This window comes from Gopherus evgoodei, chromosome 8 (assembly GCF_007399415.2).
Source record: "Gopherus evgoodei ecotype Sinaloan lineage chromosome 8, rGopEvg1_v1.p, whole genome shotgun sequence".
NCBI lineage: Eukaryota > Metazoa > Chordata > Testudines > Testudinidae > Gopherus > Gopherus evgoodei.
The window spans coordinates 84,050,979-84,072,376 of record NC_044329.1 but is presented as its reverse complement, the minus strand read 5'-3'; the positions used below and the strand labels follow the sequence as shown (position 1 = coordinate 84,072,376).

The 21,398-nt window shown below is 39.9% G+C and overlaps 1 protein-coding gene across 2 annotated transcripts in view; it reads right to left on the bottom strand.

Moving 5' to 3' along the window:
• Positions 1 to 452: 452 nt before the first annotated feature.
• Positions 453 to 21,398, bottom strand: part of LOC115656603 (uricase-like) — a 110,418-nt gene continuing 89,472 nt past the window's right edge. For both annotated transcript variants that reach the window (XM_030573527.1, XM_030573528.1), the window contains exons 2-8: positions 11,490 to 11,708; positions 10,155 to 10,271; positions 9,951 to 10,029; positions 5,205 to 5,391; positions 4,446 to 4,569; positions 3,913 to 3,996; positions 453 to 1,325 (exon numbers count right to left, since the gene is read on the bottom strand). In XM_030573527.1, the coding sequence (XP_030429387.1) occupies positions 1,245 to 1,325; positions 3,913 to 3,996; positions 4,446 to 4,569; positions 5,205 to 5,391; positions 9,951 to 10,029; positions 10,155 to 10,271; positions 11,490 to 11,708 (891 nt within the window). In that variant the 3' untranslated portion in view covers positions 453 to 1,244. The remainder of the gene's footprint in view (positions 1,326 to 3,912; positions 3,997 to 4,445; positions 4,570 to 5,204; positions 5,392 to 9,950; positions 10,030 to 10,154; positions 10,272 to 11,489; positions 11,709 to 21,398) is intronic.

Here is a 21,398-nt window from a genome sequence, read left to right as displayed (position 1 = left end):
CCACCGAATTAATGTGCTTAGTGTGGCCGCGTGCACTTGACTTTATACAATCTGTTTTAAAAAACCGGTTTCTGTAAAATCGGAATAATCCCGTAGTGTAGACATACCTTAAAATCCTATCCTTGAAAACTAAAAGTAGCACTTACAAGATGACTGGGGTTGAGCAAGATTTATGTTGTGCATGTGTTAGTTGCAGGTTGTGAACATGTAGGAATAAGATTAGCTGATTTTGCTATTTAATATCTTTGCTCAAAACTATGTCCTGGAGTAACTAAACATTTTAAACAATATGCCTATTTTTTCCACAAAAAAGCAATAGCTCATTTCTTGGGTTGACTCCCGATCCTGCCTGCTCAAAAGTAACAACAAATGAAATTAAAGAAGAAGATTTCAAGAACCCCACAGAGATAGCCCAATACCTTTAAACATTTCAATGATTAACACAAAAGTAATTATACAGGTGCATAATCCCCACAGCTGTTTATTTGATTAGCAATAATGTGGCAGCTGTGTAATCGGAATACTTACATAGAAATTAGTCCACATCTGTACTATTAATATTGTAAAGAAGATATAATATATAGGTAGGTAGAATTTTGTTTTATTTCCTCATTTGCTTCTTGAAGAAAGCTGGGTCCATTTTAATTTACATTGGAAACACAAGTAATAATTCTGCCTTATTAAATTTACAATATTGAACCAGACCCTCGGCTGTGTAAATTAGTGTAATCCACTGAAGTCATACCAGTTTACACCACCTAAAGATTTGCTCTCATGATTATAAATTAATTTTGTTATTACAATGCATTAATGCACAAACATTAATAAATAATAATAATTTATAGAACCTATTCAGGATTTTAAATGAGTAGAGCACATTAGAGACATTAACTGATTAACTGAAACTTTCATCATATGCCTGAAAATAGTTCTTTTCTAATTAAATATTTCTTGCTAGATTTTCAAAGGAGTCCAAGAGAATTATGTACACAAATCCTATGGAGATTCAATGGGATTTGGAAATCTGAATTCCTTAGGCTCCTATCAAAATCCCAATCTCTGTAATTTGTGGAGGCCAAAATCAGGCAATATACAAAAAGATCAATGAATGGAATGGATACATTCTGAAAAGAAAGTCACATGATAAATGCATCTTATATGTGTGAATGGAGCCCAAATGTTTAGTTTGTCCCCTGTTGAAACATCCATCCAATTCACTGACATTGCTTCTCATCTCTTGTATTTTAGGCTTGCTCTTCTAAGCACTTCTTCCGACGGAGTACGCATGTACAAGAACCATACGGAGTCTCCACCGGGATCAGAACCTGAACATAAATGACATATACATAAATAACTCTTCTCTAGCTGGAGTATCCATTAGCTTCAGAGATATCATAGAACTGAAATCAATATTCATTAGAATCTGAGGGCACTCAACCCATCATAAGATCAAGCCCACAGGGACTATTCCTGATGTTAATGAAGTCAACGGGAGATTTGCTATGGACTTAAATGGGAGCAGGAGCAGACCTATACTGGCTATTTAAAGAATGCCAGGATAAGAGTAGTGAGGGAAGGGGACTCAGACCTGAAGAAAACAGAGAACAAGGGAAGACTAGTCCATTCCTCTATCAAAAGTGGCAATCATAAAATCAAATAGCCTGATTATCTTCTCACTTATACCCGGTTTGCATCAGTGTAATTTCATCAGGTCAGCTCCTCAGCTGGATCTAGGTAGCACAAGAGCCACTGAGGGAAAGGTGTATACATGTCTTACATCACCTTCCATTCTTGCCCCCCACAAAATTCGTGAGTTGTGCCCAATTCTAACTTGTTCCCAGCTGCAACAAAATATCATAGGGGTGTTCTGGCAGCTGGGGAGTTCTGGAAAAAAATCATAGATACCAAGACAAGAAGGTACCATTGTGATAATCTAGTCTGACCTCCTGCACAACACAGGCAGTAGCACTTCTCCAAAATAATTCCTAGAGTAGATCTTTTCAGAAACATCCACTCTTGATTCAACAATTGTCAGCAATGGATAATCCACCATGACCCTTGGTAAATTGTTCCTATGGTTAATTACCCTCACTGTTATAAATGTACACCTTATTTCCACTCTGAATTTGTCTAGTTCAACTTCTAGCCACTAGGTTGTGTTATACCTTTCTCTGCTAGACTGAAGAGCCCGCTATTAAATATTTGTTTCCTATGTAAATACTTGTAGACTGTAATCAAGTTACCACTTAACTTTGTCTTTGTTAAGCTAAATAGATTGAGCCCTTTGATTTCATGGGTATATCTACACTACAGCTTATGTCAGCATAATTTATGTCGCTCGGGATTGTGAATAAACCATGACAACATAAGCACTCATCCCTCTGACATCATTTCTGATGTTCATGGAGGTTCTATTAAGCTGATGAAAGAGCTCTCTCCTTTTGACATAGAGCATCTTCTCCAGACATGCTGCAGCGGCACAGTTGCACCGCTGCAATGCTGTATGTGTAGACATGGCCTCTTTCTTTAAGGCATGTTTTCTAATTCTTTAATAATTCTCATGGCTCTTTTAGGAACCCTCCCCAATTTATCATCATCTTTCTTTAATTGTGGGCGCTGGAACTGGACACAGCATTCCAGCAGTGGTCACACCACTGCCAAACACAGAGGTAATGTAAGAACATAAGAATGGCCATACTGGCCCAGACCAAAGGTCCATCTAGCCCATTATCCTGTCTTCCAATGATGGCCAATGCCAGGTGCTTCAGAGGGAATGAACAGAACAGGTAATCATCAGTGATCCATCCCCTGTTGCCCATTCCCAGCTTCTGGCAAACAGAGGTTAGGGACCAACACCTCTGCCCATCCTGGCTAACAGACATTGATTGACCTATCCTCCACAAATTTAGCTAATTCTTTTTTGAACCCTGTGTTAGTCTTGGCCTTCACAATATCCTCTGGCAAAGAGTTCCACAGGTTGACTATGCATTGTGAAGAAATGCTTCCTTTTGTTTGTTTTAAACCTGCTGCCTATTAAATATAACCTTTCTACTACTCAAGATTCCCGTTTAGGCATCTCAGGATTGCATTAGCTCTTTTGGCCACAGTGTCACACTGAGAGCTCATGTTCAGCTGATTATCCACCACAACCACCAAATCTTTTTCAGAGACATTGTTTCCCAGGAATCCCCCATCCTGTAAATATGTCCTACATTATTTGTTCCTAGATGTATACATTTATGTTTAGTCATATTAAAATGCATATTGTTTGCTTGTGCCCAGTTTACCAAGCAATCCAGATTGTTCTGAATTAGTGTTCTGTCCTCTTCATTATTTGCAATTCCCCCAATTTTTGAATCATCTGGAAACTATCAGTGGTGATTTTATGTTTTCTTCCAAATCATTGATAAAAATGTTAAATAGTGTAAGGCCAAGAACCGATCCCTGTGGGACTCCACCAGAAACAGAGCTACTCAGTCAAGATTCCTTATTTATAACTACATTTTGAGACCTATCAGTTAGTACTGCAGTGCTCTGGCCACACTCCCCATTCCTTCTCTAGTCAATACACTGGCCCTACATCACCAGAGGGAATGCGTAGGAAGCCAGTTAAACAAGTTTTTATGGCCCCTTTGCAAGACCAGAGCAGTACAAATGAGCCACACTGGGGTCAGGAATTGGCTTGCTGACCTCAATGGCTTTATTTTCAATTTACAGCAGTATAAGTGAGAAGAGATTTGAACTTTATGGGACAGGGACAGAGAGACTTCCCTTTCCCTACCCTTAGCCTCATATTGTGATGATTGATCCCTTAATTCTATTGTACAGATGTTATCTGGTTACTGTGCCTGTTGCAATGGATTCAGTTTTTTAGATGATTCTGTACTTTTAATATTTTAAACATCTCCTCACCTCCTTTTCATTGGCCAGTCCCAGTTTCTTCAAGTCTGTGACAAAATAGTGAATGTTGTTCAAGATGACTTCAGTCTCCTCTATCTGAAACCATAAAAATGGTGTCCACAATTTGTCATACTACTTTCAAACATGACAATCTAACAAATTTTTCATTTGTTGTAAAGAAAAACAATTGACCGATCACAAAAAGAAGGGGAGCGCAGAGGATAAAATAGACCCATTTTAGAAACACTTGAACATTATTCTGTAGCATTTTTTCCTTTTCTTTCTGAGCCTACTCCTGTTAAGTGCTGAGTGCCCTTCACTCCCATTATCTTAACAAGAAGTGCTCTGCACCTCAGCGAGTTGGTATTTTGTGTGCATTCTCAGTTCTCAAAAATGGCTAGCTGTATTTTCACGCAGTTTCATGTTTTACTTAGTTTCTCTTGACCAATTAATATATAACTCACAAGGGTTCAGCCTGAGCTGCTCAGTGGACCACACTACTGTATTTATTTTATGAGCTAAATATTAAATGGTGAAAAAGATACCTGAGGAACTCTTGCCAGGATGAGCATCTGAATATCATTGACAGTCTTCTGGTAAGAGGGTGAGTATTCCCCACAGTCAGGTGGCCCAGAAAATGCCTCAAGGACACTGTCGTGAACAATATCCCTTAAAAATATTGTATAAAAGTAAAGATCTAAAATTACCGATGAAGCATTTTATTAATTGCTGTTATGCTTGTCTTTTTTTCTCTCTAATATTTTGTTTGGTTATTATTGTAGTTTTCTGCATCTTCCTAATACCAGATATAACACAAGGTTTATACTAAACCCACTCCCCTGCCACTTCCCCCAATTTCCCCCCAGTCTCCCTACCCCCAATCTTACAATTCTGCAAATAAGCATTTTATTTAAGGTATTTAACAAATTTGATGCAACTTCATATTTTGCGGATGTGTTCTGTATTCAAATACAAACTACCTAGATCATCAGCTGGTGTAAATTGACACAACTCCACATTGGAACTATGCCAGTTTATGCCAGCTGACAATCTACCACTCAGAGCCTTATTTTTAGAAACACTTGAACACTCACAACTTCAGCTGAAATCAATGGGAGCTGTGAAAATCGGGCCCAGAGAATTTAAATAAGGCAGTTATAATTGTAACAAAAAGCAAACTGCGGTTGCTTTTTGGGCACGGTCTGTGTAGTGCCTACTGCATGTGGAAGGTTTTTGGTTTGTTTCTTTAGAGGGAGTCTAGGATAATACATTTGCCAGCAGACATAATTCAGTTCAGTACGTACCATACACAGTCAAAGTCAATATCTTGGCACTTGCCATAGTACCACTTGCAGAATAATTCTGCACTTAAAATCCTATCAGTCGTCTCAGGCAGTGTGGTGTATTTGTCCCTGTGGAAGCCTTCAAAGCCAGACTGTGTTGTTTTCTTAAGTTTCAGATCTTTAATTCCAGAAGAAATAAGTGGACAACCTGTGATCCAAAAATATCAGAAAGAAAAGGTGAGCTCCTGTTCATTCAGGAAGATGGGAACTCTTTGGCGGGGAAGAGGTCAGTTCCATAGCCATACAGCATTCACCCCAAGCTGCAATTGTATGTATTTGTGTGATACTTAGGTATTGTTAAAAATTATTTTCTATGCACACTTAGGTAGCTGAGATCCAACTTTTAAACATTAGAAGTTAGCATTTGATCCGAAAAGGTGCTAAGCCCTAACTCTAAGGAGAGGCACTCTCCTGATCCAAGCCCCATTAAAGTCAGTAAGAAGATCATATCTATCTCAAAACCAACCAGATTTCTTGACTTTTTAATTTGAGAAGATTTTTTGAATGAGAGGAAACTTAAGGAGTTTGGCTTGTTTAGCCTAACAAAACAAAGGATGAAGGGAGATATGATTGCTCTTTATAAATACATCAGAGGGATAAACATCAGGGAGGGAGATGAGTTACTTAAGTTAAGGGCCACTGTTGGTGCAATGGATATAAATTGGACAAGAACAAGTTTAGATTTGAAATTTGATCAAGGTTTCTAACCTTCAGTGCTTTCCAAGTGGTGTACTGAGGGCAAAAAACCTAACTTATTTTAAGACTGCACTACATAAGTATAGGGAGTGGAAGGTATGATAGCATTGCTTGCAAGGGCATACGGCCCATCTGCAACTGCTATTAGCAAATATCTCCAATGACCAGATATGGGACACTAGAGGGGAGGGCTCTGAGTTACTACAGAGAATTCTTTCCCAGGCTTCCGCATGTTCAGGATCTTACTGATGATTTCAGGACCTCAGTAACTCAACCAGAGTTTATGGGCCTGTTACAGGAGTGGGTGGGTGAGGTTCTATGGGCCTGCAATCTGCAGGAGGTCAGATTAGATTATCATGATCATCCCTTCTGGCCTTAAAGTCTATGAGTCTGTGACCACCCTGGGATGTTTCAGATGTCTAATCCTTTTGATTATGTTTTGTTTCACTATAGGACTAAGATTATTCTGTGCAAGGGAAGCTAGTTCTGTCATAAACAGATAGTTAAGGGTTAATGCCTCTTTTACCTGTAAAGGGTTAAGAAGTTCACCTAGCCTAGCTGACACCTGACCAGAGGGACCAATGGGGGAACAAGATGTTTCAAAAGGAAGGAGGGAAATTTTCCTTTGTTAGAGTTTCAGTTTCAGCCGGAGTGAAAAAGATCAAGGAACTCGCCTCTTATCAGAGTAGTAAGTTTTAGAAAGGGATAAATAGGTTTATGTTTATTTTCTTTGTAACTTGTCTTGGTACCATTAAGGGAATTATCAAAATTGGGTATTTGAGTATTTTTTGTGTAACTAAATTTGCGCTCAGGGGAACATCCTCTGTGTTTTGAATCTGTTGTCTGTGAGAGTAGCTGGTATGCTAATCTCTCCCAGAGGGTTTTCTTTTACTTTTCTTTTCTTTAATTAAAAGCCTTTTTCTTAATACCTGATTGATTTTTCCTTGTTTTTAGATCCAAGGGGATTGGATCTGGACTCACCAGGAATTGGTGGGGGAAAGGATGGGGGATGGTAAATTCTCCTTGTGTTAAGATCCAAGGGGTTGGATCGGTGTTCACCAGGAACTTGGTGAAAAAGTCTCTCAAGGCTACCCTGGGAGGGGAAGGTTTTGGAAGGAAGGGGGGTGGTCCAGCAGGAGAATCTGGATGGTGGCAGTGATACCAGATCTAAAAGCCGGTAATTAAGCTTAAAAGTGTCCATGTACGTCCCCATATCTGTACCCTAAAGTTCAGAGTGGGGAAGGAACCTTGACAAGTTCTTTGTTTGATCTCAAGTAACAATTAAACCTCTTTCAGGTTTGAATGGTTGATCTGTCATACGGCTTTCTGTTTAGCCCTGGTCTACACTGGGGAGTGGAGTCAATTTAAGTTACACAACATCAGCTACATGAATAATATAGCTGAAGTCAACGTACTTAGATTGACTTACCGTGGTGTCTTCACCGTGGTGTGTCAACTGCTGCCGCTCCCACATCGACTCTGCCTGCACCTCTCGTGATGCTGGAGTACAGACGCTCCCTAACTTATGCAAGCATTCCGTTCTGGAAAGTCTTGTGTAAATTGAATTTTTTGAAAGCCGAGGATGTATACCCAACAATTACATGCAGAAAAAAAAGCTTAGGGAACTTACGAAACTTTTTCTGTAAGTGCAGATTTGCATAAGTCGGGTTTAGGTAACCAAGGGAGCATCTGTACAGGAGTCAACAGGAGCGTGTTCGGGGGTTGATTTATTGCATCTAGACTAGACACAATAAATCAATTCCCGCTAGATCGATCGCTGCCCGCCGATCCGGAGGGTAGTGTAGACATACCCTATGACACTTAAGAATTATCACTAGTGACAGTTGAGAGGTATTTCATTTTTTTAAGCCCTGGAGAAGCACATGCCCCACATACATACATAAAGCATGCTACACCAACCTTGAGACTACACCAAGATATCTCCAAAACTGAGACGCTACAGGTCCAAAAGGGAGTCTGTTCTTCTAAACCAGATAAGGATAAATTTCTTTCTGCTGGTAGGGACTGGATGGCTCAGGGCAATGGCAATGGGGTGTAGTCTTTGAAGGGTGCTTACACTCTGAAAAATGATTGTGTAAAAATGGCATTGTGAGTAGGGGATGGTTGGAAGTTTTCCATCAAAACTGTTTTTGACAGATAATTGAGTTTTCAACCAAACAAAATTTTTCATGAAAACTGTTTGGGCTCCACATAAAATACTGAGATTTTGTTGCACCATTTTTGCAGAAAAACAAAAATATGTTTTTGTATCAGGGTCTTTTTGGGGGGTTGTTATTGTTTGGGGGTGCTGTTTGTTTTCTAAAATTTGACATTTTTGTATAAAAATATTATCTCACCTATTCTAATCATGCAGTCTATTTTTATTCTATCTCAGCGATTTTCACATTATCTATCATCTTAAACTCATTACAATAATGTCTGAGTTCCTGTGCGATGTTTATCAATACCCTATTTTATGCTATTACTATTACTCTCTCCAGTGGGCTTGGTGCCAACTAGATGGGACAGAACACCACACTCAAGAGGGTTACATACTTCCCCTAGCTGAGGAAGTGTGTCCCGAGCTTCGGAGACTTCCCAGTTGAAATCCTGAATGAGCCCCCACTTGTAATGCCAACAGATCCTGATTGTCGGCAGGTGGGATCACACTGGGGATCTCTGGAGTTTAGTGCATGAGCCTCTACCGCATGAGCTAAAAGCCATATGGCTGTTAGCTAAGGCTATAGAGCAAACCCATTAATCTCTCTCTCTCGCTGTCTTTCTCTCAGTAGTTTTGGTGCCACTATATTGGACAGAACACCACACCCAGGAGATGTGTGGGTTACACAATCACTGCCCAGGTGGCTGTGGCCGCAAGAAAAGCCTGTGGTAGCTGCATGGCCAATTTCTTTCCAGGTCTAACAAAACTGTGAAACAGGAAGGAGATTGGATGTTTCACAGGATTGGTAATGGGCTACAGAGCCTTTTATCTCTTGGTTACAAGTTTGAATCCTGCCTCAGCCATCAGCAATTAAAGGTTGCTACTATTTGGTGGTGGTTGTTCTGTAGTTAATGAGTCTGTTGTTAGTATTTGTATCAGAGTAGTGCCTAAAAACTGTAGTCCCATTGTGCTTTACACTACAGTGATTTCAGTCCAATTCCCAGCATTACATCCCCATGTCACCTAAAATACCAACACATTAGGCTCTAACTGGCACTCTTGTTGGCAGTCACAGCAATAAACTGGAATTTATACATTCAGATTAGTAGTCAGACACACAATATCCTAATTGACATATGCAAATACAGCCTTAAGTCATGCATTTCTTGAGCATTCCAAAACTCTGACTGAAGTCAATGGACATTTTGGTTATGCAAGAAATGGAGCATTTGTACGCACACATTTGAATGTTTACACATGAAAAATTGCTTGCACAGAGGTATGGTTGCAATTTTAGAGGTTAGGCTGAGTTCCTTCAGACAGTTGGGCCTGATTTGTAATGCTGAAATTGCCTCTTTTTAAAAATAAAGCCAGGGCATATCCATGGGACTTTGCAGTGTTAATGCAAACTAGGCAGTTGGACTTAAATTTTCTGTCTTTGGATTAATATTGACTGTTAGAGTAATACTAATAGTCAAATTGTAGGTATTAGTAGTGTATTAGTTGAAGCAGCTTTTTTTCAGAAGACAATTAAGTCCTGTCAGTTTATGAAGTGTTAGTGCTTTGTGAACAATTGTAATTATTACATGTTTAGGAGAACTCTATAAATAGAAGTCTGGATCCCACATTACTTGCTCACCCATGATTCTGTGAACAAAGACACAGAATCAGAGCCATAGTAAAAACTTTTTATATGACGCTTTCTTCGTTTTAGCGCTACAAGGAACCTTTGACTGTGTCCTAAACCCTTTAACTCCTGCTACTATCTCTAAACCTGTCTGTTTTGAATCAATAGAGACATTAAGGAAGAAGTAATAACGCTGCTGGAAAATCATAAATTATTTACTTACCATCCTGACACCGTTCAACTTCACAAAAGCGAATTCCTTCAGGAACAAAGATAAAGGAATGGGCATGGGGAACTCCATTCTACAGATTAAAAACACAGATGTAAGTAAAACTGCACTGCACTGTAGTATAACTTTTAAAAAATGAACTGAGAGAAACAATTATCCAGAACATACGTGCTGCATTATACTAGCGTTTTTATATACCTGTTCTAGACGCCGCCATGGTGCCTCTTGAATATAGGCCTTGACGTACATCACATGGCAATATGATGAAATGAAGTAATTGCAGATATCCAGGGCAAATTGTTCTATAGTTTCAATCTAAGAAAACAAATAACATCTTAGAGGGCACCGGTTACATAATGTATATTGACATACAGGTCCAGATAACTGTAAATGTTGTGGATAAAAATGGATTTTGTGGCCGATATGGATGCCATTCAATTCTGGGTGTATAAAGACCTGAGCACAATGCAATAGGAGCTAAAAAGTCATAATTTGTCAGAGATCACTTATGCCTTACATAAAGTAGGACTCATACCAAGGAAAGGACAGAGCAAGCTAGAATCACTGAATTGAAAAAAGTCACTACTAGAACCTGACCCTTAAAAGATATAATGTCAAAACACTGTGGGTGGGTACTCTGATTCAGTAATAAGAACTGAACAAGGATAAAAGCTAAAGATGGGGTTTCATTAATTAGATTGAGAACTTGGTACATAATGTGACATAATTAGGCTATATAGAATCAGGACATTAAAAGACTAGCTGATGAAACTAAACTGAGGGTAGTGATACCTTCTTTGTAAAGCTCTTTGTGATCTACTATCTACTATCACTATATAAGAGCTAGGTATTATTTTTTTTATTATTATTATTATTATTTATTATTTTATTAAAGAGTGCACCAGCTGTCTTATTACAAAGGTACCCGAAGACAGGTGTGAAAACAGTGCTGGCTTTATCAGACAAAAGTCTGTCTGAAAACTAATGAGGGGTCCAAATTTCAATATTCATATCCAGAATTGGATTCATATGTTTCTAAATTTCAGGGGTGTCAGACACTGGGGATCTGGCGTGATCAAATGCAAAAAACATTCATGATAAGAGAGGTCAGCCAAGCCTAAAAATGTTTTCAATATATAAAATATAGATCATTCACATTTGTGCACCAAATACCAGATGAGAAAGTCTATGTTCTGTATAAAAAATTAGTACTGGAAAAAGAAAAAATCCAGTTCAAAATCTTGACAGGAACCTCAGTGCCAAACTGAAAAGCAGACAGAGGAAGAAAAACAGATGAAAGAGTAGGCATTTTCATCTCACCCAAACTCTCTTCACCTTTTGCCTAGAGAAGAGCTTATGGAACTGGATAAGCTTTGGAAGGGGACAGGACAGGACAATGAAAGAAAAGGGAGGATGGTTTGATGTATGATGACAACAGAAAAGTAAGTACAATGACTACTTCCAAATAAATTCCAGGACAACATCACAAATACCAATCTATACAATACTAAGTAGAAGAGTTTAAAAGAATACCCCGTTGCATTTTGCCAAAGCAAGGACGGCATTCTTCATGGTGTCAGTAGGGATAACAGCAGAATTGTCTCCCTGCGAGTACTCATTGACAGAATCCAGTCTAAGATGTACACAAGCCTCCACTTCTTTAATGCAGTGTTTCTTGCCATCTCTTCTAATGCGAAGAAGCTTAATCATGTTCTTTCCATATTCAACATTTAAGATTTCCAAATCTTCATTCTGCAATAAGAACACATGCATTTTCTACTCAGTGGAGATCCCAGTTACAATGGAAGCCAAAGTCTGGCTTAGCTGGATCAAATGCTTGTTTCTTTATCAATAAATGGTGATATTTTTATTTTTGTGGTTACTGATGATCATTAAAATAAGTAATGATGAAGGTGTAAAATCTTGGCAGGAAGAAAGGAAACATTTTAAGAAGATACTATTATTAGTGTATTTAACATTTATATTGCAGTAGTGCCTAAAGATCTCAGCTATTGTGAGCTCTGTTGCGTTGGGGCACTGGACAAACACCCCAGGTAATCTATCCGTAGTATGGAACAAATGTTCTGTTTGACAAGAGGAGATATAACATACCACTACAGATATTAGGCCTGATGTACCACTGTGTTACTCCTCATATATATATATTGGCTGTGACTCCACTGAAATCAGTGATAGGCTGAAATCAATGGAGTTACACCACTATAAAAGCGGAATTACAACATTACAGGCCCGTTATTAATTATTTATTTTATTTTGTTTTATTACTGCTACTACTATTGTGGTAGGGCCCAGGGACTCCAGTCATAGAACAGGACCCCACTGTACTGGACACTGTGCAAATACATTAGAAAAAAGACGGCCCCTGCCCCAAAGAGCTTACAATCTAAGTATAAGATAAGAGAATTAATTAATTCAACAAATGGGGGAGAACAAGGAAACAATCAGACTGTCATGGAGTGTACGAACCCCACCCTGGCCTGGAAGGGGTTAAAGGACAGTGCTGGGCCCAGGTAGCCCTGCCTCTCTAGCCCTGCATGCTCCAACTGGAGGCAGGGTTGAAAAGGGAGCAACCCATCTCAGAAGGGGGAGGCTGTCGAGGAAGACAGACCTACCTGGAAGGCTCCTAACAAATATGCCAGAGAAGTCCCCTTGAGGGAACAGGGCTATATTTCAGCCCAGTTGGGCCTGACAGTTTGGTTTCTTTTTCTTTTTACCTTATCTGGGGCCAGAAGCCTAGAGAGGAAAGCGTGGTAGGAAGTGACCCAACTGAAATGCTGTGCTGTAACTGCTTTGTGTAGATCCTGCTAGAACGAACTAAAAGGCACCCATTTCACATTAATATATTTCTGTTGGACACATGACTACACAGAATTTGCTGAATTGCTCTGGATTTGTTTCCCTGTAGATGAAATCAGTGTCTTTCCCTCACCCTGGAGAGCCAAGCCACATCACTGGCCCAGATCTGCACTAATATTTTCTGGCTTGCCCCTGAAAATTCATGAATTCAACCAGCCAAAAGGTGTCAAAATCCTTTTAAACCTCTCCCCATATTTGTAAAACAACAAAATATAAGCAGAAGCAGTAGCATTCTTGAATTATTCCAAAGCTACTAACTCCCTGGAACACACTTATTTCTTTTGCATGGATTTCCTTCCTTTCAGTTATATATTTGGAGAGTGAAATGTAATTACTGAAATCTGATTGCATTTCATTGTAACTAACCTTATCATTGTGTTGTGACTAACTGCAAAATGATCTTTAGTTTACAAAGTACTAATTTCCTATGATCAGAGTGAGCATGCTAGCTGTGTTCTTATGGCAAGCGTCCGGGAGTCAAGTGCCTTTAGAGCAATACTGGCAGCACCCAGGTTACAGTGAGTTGTTGTGAAAGTAATGGACACTGAAACGAACCCTCTCCGGATGTATCCAAGGTGAGGCATATTCACAGGCAATATGGAGAGTTTCAGAGTGTGGGAAAGTGCTGTGATTTTGTTCTGTGATTTAAGAGAGGATGTCATCTTCTGGGACTCTTATCACTTGCAGCTGTCAGTCCAGAACTGGCAGCAATAACACTGGCAACAAGTGTTTTCAGTATTAAATGACTAAAATGATGAATTAGATAATGCACTTTGAAAAGTGCTAAGTATTATTATTATTCATATAGCTAAACACAGACTTTAGCAATGGAACAAGCACCTTTAAAACCACTGATTGCCAAAGATAAACAACCAATTTTAAAAAGAAGAGAAAAGAGTAATTTGTTATAGATTATTCCAGTGCTCTGTTTGTACAGACATTATATACTCAGACAAACTGGGACCTGATCCTGCTAACACTTAAGTACATGTTTAACTTCAGGCACATGGTTAGTGCTATTGAAGTCAATATAAATATCAAGTTAAATATTACAACATTATTCTTAGTTTTCCCAATCCTTCCACCATTTTTCCCCTCCAAAGCCCTCAAGCCACAAAATATACTGAAATTAAGGGTGGAAATTCCTCCTCCCTTTACAGTGTAGAGATTCACCAAAGTCCCAGATGAATCCAGCTACTCCTCCAGTCTAGTGAACTCCCTGTGTGAGGAATTTGACACCCACCCCATGTGAAACCAGGGCAGTGTTATTTTTTTTAGAAGGACTAGTATCTGGGGAGCAGTTGCACTAAACCATATGTCAGCCTGCCTCTCACCCTTGCTCATTTGCATCCTATTTTAGCCTGCAGTTACACCCCTTCCCTCCCCCCAAATTATACAGACTGCACATATTTGTAATTCTTATTTCCATTCCCCATTATAGTCTGATATTTAAATAATACCCTCACTGAGTGGTACAGAGTACTTCATAAGCAGAGAGGAGACTGTTTTTGTTTCTACTTTTCTTATTACTTGGCTTCCTCTTCATTAAATTTCTCTTTGATGTCCATCTTATAAAAAATTTTCTTGGCGTTATTGTTCCTATTTTTTTGTGACCACTTTCTCATAGGTTTACCTAGAATTGCCAGGTTTATTTTGGCTTGCAATTTAATGCCCATGTCCTTGTGGGAGTGTGAATTGCTGTCTACTAGGTGTAGTCTTTTGAGAGTCCTAACTAATCCCCCCTCTTTTTTCTCTTATATGTCTGTTACTTGTAGGTGAAGAGAAGCTTTGAGGGGAAACCCCATACGTATCTTATATGAGCTTTCCTTAACACTGCTGTCATTTTAGCCAGCTCCCTTCTTATTTCTTATTTAGAGTGGTGGTCCTGGAAGATCAGTACTTTATGACCTACTAGCATCACTACAAGGAGTCCTTTGGCTCATCTTAAAGTTTACTCTTTGTGCACAAAACAGTGAAGTAAAAAATTCATGTCTTTTTTGTCAGTTTAAGCTTGCAGAGTTCTGCAAACTCTATCTCAATCTCTGTCTTCTTGAAATAAGAAAATACATAGAACCTGCTTTAGAAATTGCACTGGATCCTCCTTCTCTACTCCTTTAGGGAGACCCCTTTTCCTTAAGTTATTTCTCCATGTCTTTGACCTTCTCCACCAGGTCTTGCTCTCTTTTTTTTTCTAGCGTTAAATTCTATTCTACAGCAAAGCCTTTGCTTTCACTCTCGCTCCCATGCCTGTTTTCAGACCAGTCACTGTCTTTTCCATTTCACTGAGATCAGCCTTCATTTCATCCAGTTTGGCATCTAGGGAGTATTTTATGGATATAAACTTGGAAATTAGCTCATCAAAATCTTCTTTAGTGACAGGGATTCCTCTCTTCTGCTCCCTTCTTCCCCAAAGGGGCCTGAATCCAGCAGCCACCAACCTGGATTTCTCCAGCTCAGTTTTGCTGCCTTGTGAGTTCCTCTACTGCAAATGCATCTTCAGATTGGTCTCTTTATGTGAAGTACCCATCTAAGAGTTGAGAGAGGTTTTGAGGGGATTTATGGGGGGCTTGGAAGTGGTTATATCTGCTGATTGTGCCAGCTTCAACACAGAGCTAAAGACTAAATGCGACAGTTTGCTAAAGTACAAATCTGTTCTGAAAAGTAACACTGTAATAATGGCAACCTAGAATTCCATTTTTATTATCTCAATGATTTCATTATCAAATATGCTCAATTTGTTGGTAAAAACATGTATCTCTTGGTGACTACACTTGGAAGTTCAATCTGGGATCTAAGCCTCAAGCTGGGACTTTTTCATGCATCTCCAGGCATAACAAAGGCTCTTCTGAATACTAAGGGCCAAAGTCAGACCTAATGTAAATGGATTTAATTTTGTTAATGTCAATAGAGTTACAAGCACTTATACTAGGGCTGAGTGTTGCCTAAGATTTATGTTTCCTCTATAACAAATTTGTGTAGGGCTGCCATCCACAATGGAAATAACAGAACACTAACTCTCGCTGTGGATATGTTTCTGTTTTATATAGTTTTTATTTCTTTTAGTACATACTTTAAAATATTTTCAGTTGAAGTTTATTTTCATGGATACAGTTCTCTCTGCGGGAGGCCCTGCTGACTCAGAGCTCTCATGTGGCGCATAGCAGAAGCGGATGTTGGCTTATACATCCCAATAGGATGATTTATAATTTCTAGTAATTCTTCATTGTTGCAGGTTTATTCTTTGCAAGTTACTAAGTATATAAGAAAAGAGAGTCCTGGGACTGGGCTGGAGTACATGTACATGGATTCTTTGACGCAAGCTTGGCAATTGAGTAAATTCCAGATCAATATGACATAAAGTGCCCTGGGGCAAACATTAAACCAACTTTATGACGCTTATAAATCCAAGGCAAGGGCATATTTCATGATAATTTGTTAACACATTTCCTTAAACTTTCTAAAATATAAATGAAATGAAACCAGTCTCAGAGCCCAAATACATTTTTATAAGCATAGTATGACTTAATTGAGATTTTTTTTTAATAAAAGGAGGAACACATGGATTGATTTGCACCAACACAGGTCTACAGAAGTTCATGGAGCAGAGCAGATTATCTGCAGGCTTGGCTAGAACAAGAAGCCTCCATGAAGTCAAACCTTTCACACAGTTAAAATATTGCTATGAATTAGATTGAAAGGTCTTTGGGGCAAGGACTGTCTTTTTCTGTGTTTGTACAGCACCTAGAACAGTGAGGTCCTTGCCCAGGACTGAGGCTGTTAGGCACTACAATAATACAAATAATATAGTACCAATAGAAAAGATATTTAAAATTATTACACTATCTCTAGGGGTCCTATTCTGTCATCCTTACTCATGCTGAGCAGTATTTAATCTGTGAGTACTCTCATTGGAATCTCGGTGACTACTTCTACAATAACATACTACTTGATGGCCTGATATTAGATTGCCTCACATCTGGCATAAACATTTACACTTGCACAAAGTGGTTGTAAAATCATATCAGATCAAAGTGGTTGCAATTTATACACATTTTACACCCCTATAAAAGACTATACAAGAAGAAAGGAAGTGAATAATCAAGTCCAACCTAAGTATGGGTGTCAAAATTAAGTCTTATGTGTATAATTAGTATTTCTACTTATATAATCTAGTACATAAAATTTCCTCCTTATTGTTCTGAGCACAACTGTTCTTTGCCCTTCAGTTCTAAACAACTTCACAACTGTCCATAATCTACAGCAGTGGTTCTCAAACTTTTGTATTGGTGACCCCTTTCACACAGCAAGCCTCTGAGTGCAACCCCCCTAATAAATTTAAAATACTTTTTAATATAGTTGACACCATTATAAATGCTGGAGGCAAAGCGGAGTTTGGAATGGAGGTTGACAGCTCACGACCCTCCATGTAATAACCTTGTGACCCCCTGAGGGGTCCCAACCCCCAGTTTGAGAAACCCTAATCTACAGAAATAGGGACTGGGAATGGCTGAGCCATTACAAACATTGAATCTGTCTCCCCTTGCAAGTATTCTCACACTTCTTATCAAACTGTCTGTACTGGGCTATCTTGATTATCACTTCAAAAGTTTTTTTTTCTCCTTTCTTAATTAGCCTCTTAGAGTTGGTAGGGCAACTCCCATCTTTTCATGCTCTCTGTCTGTGTATATATAGATCTCCTCAATATATGTTCCATTCCATGCATCCGAAGAAGTGGGCTGTAGCCCACGAAATCTATGCTCAAATAAATTTGTTAGTATCTAAGGTGCCACAAGTACTCCTGTTCTTTTTGTGGATACAAACTAACACAGCTGCTACTCTGAAACCTTGCGAACAGGGACTGCTAACAGGGAGTTTTGCAAGGGAGTTCTCCAGGTGAAGGAGGAGCAAATACAGCAACTGTGGGGTAAGTGACTGTCTGTAGTGTGTGTATGTTTGTGTCTGGGGGTTACTTGCTGTGTGCTGAGCTTGTGTTTGTCAGTCTGTTTGGTTGGTTGGTTGTTTGAAGGACCGTGTGGTGTGGCTGGCAGTTGGAGGCCGTAAGCTTCAAAGGAAGGTTTGAAAGCTCGAAGCCTCAGGTAATTGGCTGAGCCTTAATCAGTGGGCAGGGCATTAACTCAGGCCAGGGCTTTATAAAGCTGCACACAAGCGACCAGGGAGCTTGTGACCAGGGGCTGCTAACAGGAAGTTTTGCAAGAGAGTTTGGCAGGGGAGTGGGAAGGGAGGGGGGGGTCCCTTGCTGGTCCTACCTGCTCCCCGTAGTCCCCTTAAAACCTATTATCCAAACCATATTCCAAAACCCCTTTCTTTAAACCACCCTTTCATTAACTAGGAGACAATGCAGGCAGAAGCCCAGCAGCAGAGTGGGGGCTATCCAGTTTATTGCACTGAGTGTAGCATGTATGATTACCTGCCTTGTGGGCGGGTGGCGTATGTGTGCAGTCGATGCAAGGAGCTCCTGGCCCTCAGAGACCACATACGGGCTTTGGAGGCCAGGGTGGTGGAACTGGAGGAGCTAAGAGATGCAGAGAGGTATGTTGATGAGGCTTTCCGGGACACTGTAGAATTGTCCCATCTCCGCTCAGACAGCCTCTGTGCTGTTGAGGAGGAAGAAAGGCCCAGGGAAGCAGAGCAGTCAATGGGAGCAGAGGGAAACCTTCCTATAGTTGGGACACTCCTTCCAGATGTTGCTGGGGTTGCCTCTCACACTGAGGTTACCTCTCCGGGGGAGGGAACTCCAGTTGCTAGGAAAAGGCAGGTGTTAGTAATGGGAGATTCGATCATTAGAAACATAGATAACTGGGTTTGTGATGACCGGGAGAATCGTATGGTGACTTGCCTGCCTGGTACGAAGGTTGCGGATTTCTCGAGGTATCTAGACAGACTTATGTGTAGTGCTGGGGAGAAGCCAGTGGTCGTGGTACATGTAGGTACCAATGACATAAGGAAGGGTAGGAGAGATGTCCTGGAAGCCAAATTTAGGCTGCTAGGGAAGAGACTGAGATCCAGGACCTCTATGGTGGCATTCTCAGAAATGCTCCCAGTTCCACGCGCAGGGCCAGGTAGGCAGGCAGAGCTTCAGAGTCTCAATGCGTGGATGAGACGATGGTGTAGAGAGGAGGGGTTTATATTCATTAGGAACTGGGGAAACTTTTGGGATGGGGGAGCCTATACAGGAGAGATGGGCTCCGCCTAAACCGAAGTGGAACCAAACTGCTGGCACTAAACATTAAGAAGGTTGTAGAGCAGTTTTTAAACTAGGAGATGGGGGGAAAGCCAACTGCTGCAGAGGAGCATGTGGATCGGACACAGACTTCTTTTAGGGGAGAGTCTGAAGATAGGGAATCTCCAGGTTATAGTCAGGAACAGAGGACAGAAGAGGATAATGTAAGGGTCGGATCAGATGATAAACAGTCACATAAAAAAGAATCTAGCACATCAGAAAAGGGCAGACAAATAAACAGGGGCAAGTTTTTAAAGTGCTTGTACACAAATGCTAGAAGTCTAAATAATAAGATGGGAGAACTAGAGTATCTTGTGATAAAGGAGGATATTGACATAATAGGCATCACAGAAACCTGGTGGACTGAGAGCAATCAATGGGACACAATCATTCTGGGGTACAAAATATATCGGAAGGACAGAACAGGTCGTGCAGGGGGAGGAGTGGCACTATATGTGAAAGAAAATGTAGATTCAAATGAAGTAAAAATCTTAAGCGAATCCACATGCTCCATAGAATCGCTATGGATAGAAATTTCACACTCTAATAAAAATATAACATTAGGGATCTATTATCGACCACCTGACCAGGACAGTAATAGTGATGATGAAATGCTAAGGGAAGTTAGAGATGCTATCAAAATTAAGAACCCAATAATAGTGGGGGATTTCAATTATCCCCATATTGACTAGGAACATTTCACTTCAGGACTGCAGAGATAAAATTTCTTGATACTTTAAATTACTGCTTCATGGAGCAGCTGGTATGGGAACCCAAAAGGGGAGAGGAAACTCTAGATTTAATCCTGAGTGGCGCGCAGGAGCTGGTCCAAGAGGTAACTGTAGCAGGACCGCTTGGAAATAGTGACCATAATACAATAGCATTCAACATCCTTGTGGGGGGAAGAACACCTCAACAGCCCAATACTATGGCATTTAATTTCAAAAGAGGGAACTATACAAAAATGAGGGGGTTAGTTAAACAAAAGTTAAAAGGTACAGTGACTAAAGTGAAATCCCTGCAAGTTGCATGGGCCCTTTTTAAAGACACCATAATAGAGGCCCAACTTCAATATATACCCCAAATTAAGAAACACAGTAAAAGAACTAAAAAAGAGCCACTGTGGCTTAATAACCATGTAAAAGAAGCAGTGAGAGATAAAAAGACTTCCTTTAAAAAGTGGAAGTCAAATCCTAGTGAGGCAAATAGAAAGGAGCACAAACACTGCCAGCTTAAGTGCAAGAGTATAATAAGAAAAGCCAAAGAGGAGTTTGAAGAACGGCTAGCCAAAAACTCCAAAGGTAATAACAAAATGTTTTTAAGTACATCAGAAGCAGGAAACCTGCTAAACAACCAGTGGGGCCCCTTGACGATCGAAATACAAAAGGAGCGCTTAAAGACGATAAAGTCATTGCAGAGAAATTAAATGGATTATTTGCCTCAGTCTTCACGGATGAAAATGTTAGGGAGATTCCCAAACCTGAGCCGGCTTTTGTAGGTGACAAATCTGAGGAACTGTCACAGATTGAAGTGTCACTAGAGGAGGTTTTGGAATTAATTGATAAACTCAACATTAACAAGTCACCGGGACCAGATGGCATTCACCCAAGAGTTCTGAAAAAACTCAAATGTGAAGTTGCAGAACTATTAACTAAGGTTTGTAACCTATCCTTTAAATTGGCTTTGGTACCCAATGACTGGAAGTTAGCTAATGTAACACCAATGTTTAAAAAGGGCTCTAGAGGTGATCCCAGCAATTACAGACCAGTAAGTCTAACGTCGGTACAGGGCAAATTAGTCTAAACAATAGTTAAGAATAAAATTGTCAGACACATAGAAAAACATAAAGTGTTGAGCAATAGTCAACATGGTTTCTGTAAAGGGAAATCGTGTCTTACTAATCTATTAGAGTTCTTTGAAGGGGTCAAAAAACATGTGGACAAGGGGGATCCAGTGGACATAGTGTACTTAGATTTCCAGAAAGCCTTTGACAAGGTCCCTCACCAAAGGCTCTTACATAAATTAAGCTGTCATGGGATAAAAGGGAAGGTCCTTTCATGAACTGAGAACTGGTTAAAAGACAGGGAACAAAGGGTAGGAATTAATGGTAAATTCTCAGACTGGAGAGGGGTAACTAGTGGTGTTCCCCAAGGGTCAGTCCTAGGACCAATCCTATTCAATTTATTCATAAATGATCTGGAGAAAGGGGTAAACAGTGAGGTGGCAAAGTTTGCAGATGATACTAAACTACTCAAGATAGTTAAGACCAAAGAAGATTGTGAAGAACTTCAAAAAGATCTCACAAATCTAAGTGATTGGGCAAC